We start from the raw sequence: 2,842 nt of genomic DNA, 5'->3' as shown, positions 1-2,842 counted from the left end.
ACCTTCAGGAAGAACATTGTGGCAGGAGTGATCAGTAGGTGTAAAACGACATCCATCCAGGAAACACTGAAGGAGATGAAAACTGAGACTCTTGTCACCCTGGCCCAGCACAAAGGTGTGGAAAAACCAGACAAAGCACTGTGGCCAAGCATTTATGCAGATTTGCACCCTCACAGCCCCGTAACACAGGTCCCTGAGGAAGAAAAGAATGTATGAACAAAACTAAATGATGAGTTCCTCAATAAATTCAGTAAATTGACAAAATAATAATTCAGGGTTTCTATATATTTTCAAAAATTAAATTACGTAATAATATAATAAGGAATATAAGAAAAAAAGTTCAAATACAGAGTTCTATGGATTTGCATTTCTGTAGAAACCGTGCAGAATGTTATTAATAGAATGTAGATGGTTTTTATTGTTGGGATCATTTCTGTTTTTAGATTATTCTTATCCACCATCCATTCTATTTTTACTATTAAAATCAGCTATGTATATATGTTAAATATTAAATTTTGTAGTTCAGTTTCTCTATCCCACCTGGAATTAATCTTTTTCAGAGGTTGTTGTGAGTTAAATTTGTGTTATTAATTTTATTTTTGTATTAGAGCAACTGAGCCTTCAGCAATAACCATTTTCCATTATGCATTGCATAAAACAGACACATTATTCATACTATCCTACATTGTATTAAGGATACAAACACACCCCAAAAAAACAAACAACTAAATATAATATAAATGCACATTGAACAACTATTTAATGGCAAACATTAAACAATTAAGTAATATTCCATGGATAACAGCCCTGATGGCGCTGACAGCACAGGCTGGAATGGGAACCCGGTTCTTCCTCCCCAAATGCCCCCTGGCCCAAAGGGTAAACTGGCGGTACGCAGTCAACCTGAAGAGACTGGTGAAAAAGAAATGTATTAGTTACATTACGTTTAATCACATGTACTCATACATTTCCTCTCCAAAACTGTTTGCTATTCATGCAGTCTCAAATTATTCAAAGTTAAGTTCATAAACTACTTCTTTGTTTACATCTGGTTGTACTCATAATGCCAAGTGACCCATTTCAAATTATTGAATTATATTATTGTATTACAATTATTGATGAATTAATATGTACATCACTTTAATGTTGGTGGGTAGCTTGTAAATTCCACCCCAGATTATTAAGTGAATCATTTCTGTCAGATTCCTGAATGTGCCTACTGTGTATTGATGATCTCTCAGTTATTGAGAATGAACCCGAGTAAATGTCTCTCTATATTCAACACCAAACTGTCTACACCACAGTGTTTTGACTGACGGAACAAATGTAGACTGGATGGTCAGACTCCAATGAACCCCCCAGCAACCCCGCAAGGATTAACAGCTGAAAGGAATCTGCTTTGCTCCTCCTGAATCTGTGGTTCAACAATCTGTTGGAGCTTTCTTTCCAGCACTCTGGAAAAACTACCCCCGGGGAGGCTGAGGAGTATGATTCCCCGATAATTGGAGGACACCCTCCGGTCCCCCTTTTTAAGAATGGGAACAACTGCACCTATGTCTGCCAAGACACCCCAGCAATGTCCAGAGCCATCAATTCAATTCAGTTCAATTCAATTTGCTTTGTAGGTGAAGAGGATTTTAAATTCTATTCTGACTTTTACAGGGAGCCAGTGCAAAGAGGCTAATGCAGGAGAAATATTTCCTTTTCCTTGTCAATGAAGGCATATCCTTTTCCTCTTCAGGCTCGGCAGCACTGCCCAGCAACATGGCCTTCTTATCAAGTGGACAAGCAAAAGAGCCAGGTGGCACTCAGCATGTTACTTCCTGTCTTTCGACCAATCACAGGACTGCTACTGAGGAGAAGAACATGAGCATTTTCAGTAGAGCAAGAGGTACTTAGAGGGTATTTAGTTAAGTATGCATATCATTGTATCAGTCTTTGTGAGTGTGTAATTTCTTAATGATTGAAAAAAACTTTAAATGAAATAGAAGATTAATTTATCAAACAAAATGCTGCACTTATTTTTTTCTTTGTTTGTATCTAATATATTTTTCTGCCTCTCAATCTGTCTGTGTTTGTGCCTCTGAATCTCTCTCGCATTGCAGTACAGCAAGACTCTAGATCTTTGAGAGGGAGTGAAGGCTCTGCAGCGGTCAACTCCTTTTGCCCTCTAACCTCCCGGGCACAGAGGAAGAAGGAGAGGGAGGGGAGAGAGGAGGAACTGCAGAGGATGAGGAAAGAGGGGATGGAGGAAGACAGGAGGGAGGAAGCTGAGGGACACCTCCTGAGATCTCGCAAGCTCTCCCTACAGGTCAGGAGGACAAACAAGGTCTAATAATCCTTTCTACATGCTTCTCTGTTTGAAAGGTGTCTTGTTGTATCATCAATTATGAAGACTGAATTTGAAAATAGTACACATAGTAGAGTTCAGTGAATTGTGGAGCAGCATTCCCTTTATCATATTGATCACACATTTAAAATTGCAGAACATAAACAGTAAAAGCCAAGACGCCGAGAGACCTGGATGCAGGGTCCACTAGCAGTTTATCCACAGCGCAAAACATCCAGCATCCAGTGTGATCAAAACTTCAGCTAACAGGATTTTATCATTGACAATGACCAACAGTTACTTTTTTATTTATTTTATTGTTTAGAAGCTTTCATGTGAGACCCAGTGATTCAAAATCAGCACTAAAATATGTGACTACATGAGCCACACACAAAACACAACACTTTATATTATTTATATTAATACCTTGTTTTATTTGGAATGGTAAATGATAAATGGACCTGTACTTGTATAGCGCCTTTGGTAAATGGACCTGTCCTAGGTTTCTGCCTG

General features: G+C 38.5%; 1 protein-coding gene across 1 annotated transcript in view; it reads left to right on the top strand.

Moving 5' to 3' along the window:
* Positions 1-2,842, top strand: part of LOC118335417 — a gene marked incomplete at its 5' end in the record, with an annotated part of 7,705 nt that overhangs the window by 808 nt on the left and 4,055 nt on the right. Inside the window, 2 exon segments of the mRNA XM_035671680.1 lie at positions 641-1,891; positions 2,106-2,311. Coding sequence (XP_035527573.1) covers positions 1,684-1,891; positions 2,106-2,311 — 414 coding nt within the window.

The sequence above is a fragment of the Morone saxatilis genome, unplaced genomic scaffold, assembly GCF_004916995.1.
Source record: "Morone saxatilis isolate NCDOM2014 unplaced genomic scaffold, NCSU_SB_2.0 Contig24, whole genome shotgun sequence".
In the NCBI taxonomy this organism is placed as follows: Eukaryota; Metazoa; Chordata; class Actinopteri; family Moronidae; genus Morone; species Morone saxatilis.
Note: the sequence above shows the minus strand (reverse complement) of the source record. Positions and strands in the feature narration are given on the sequence as shown.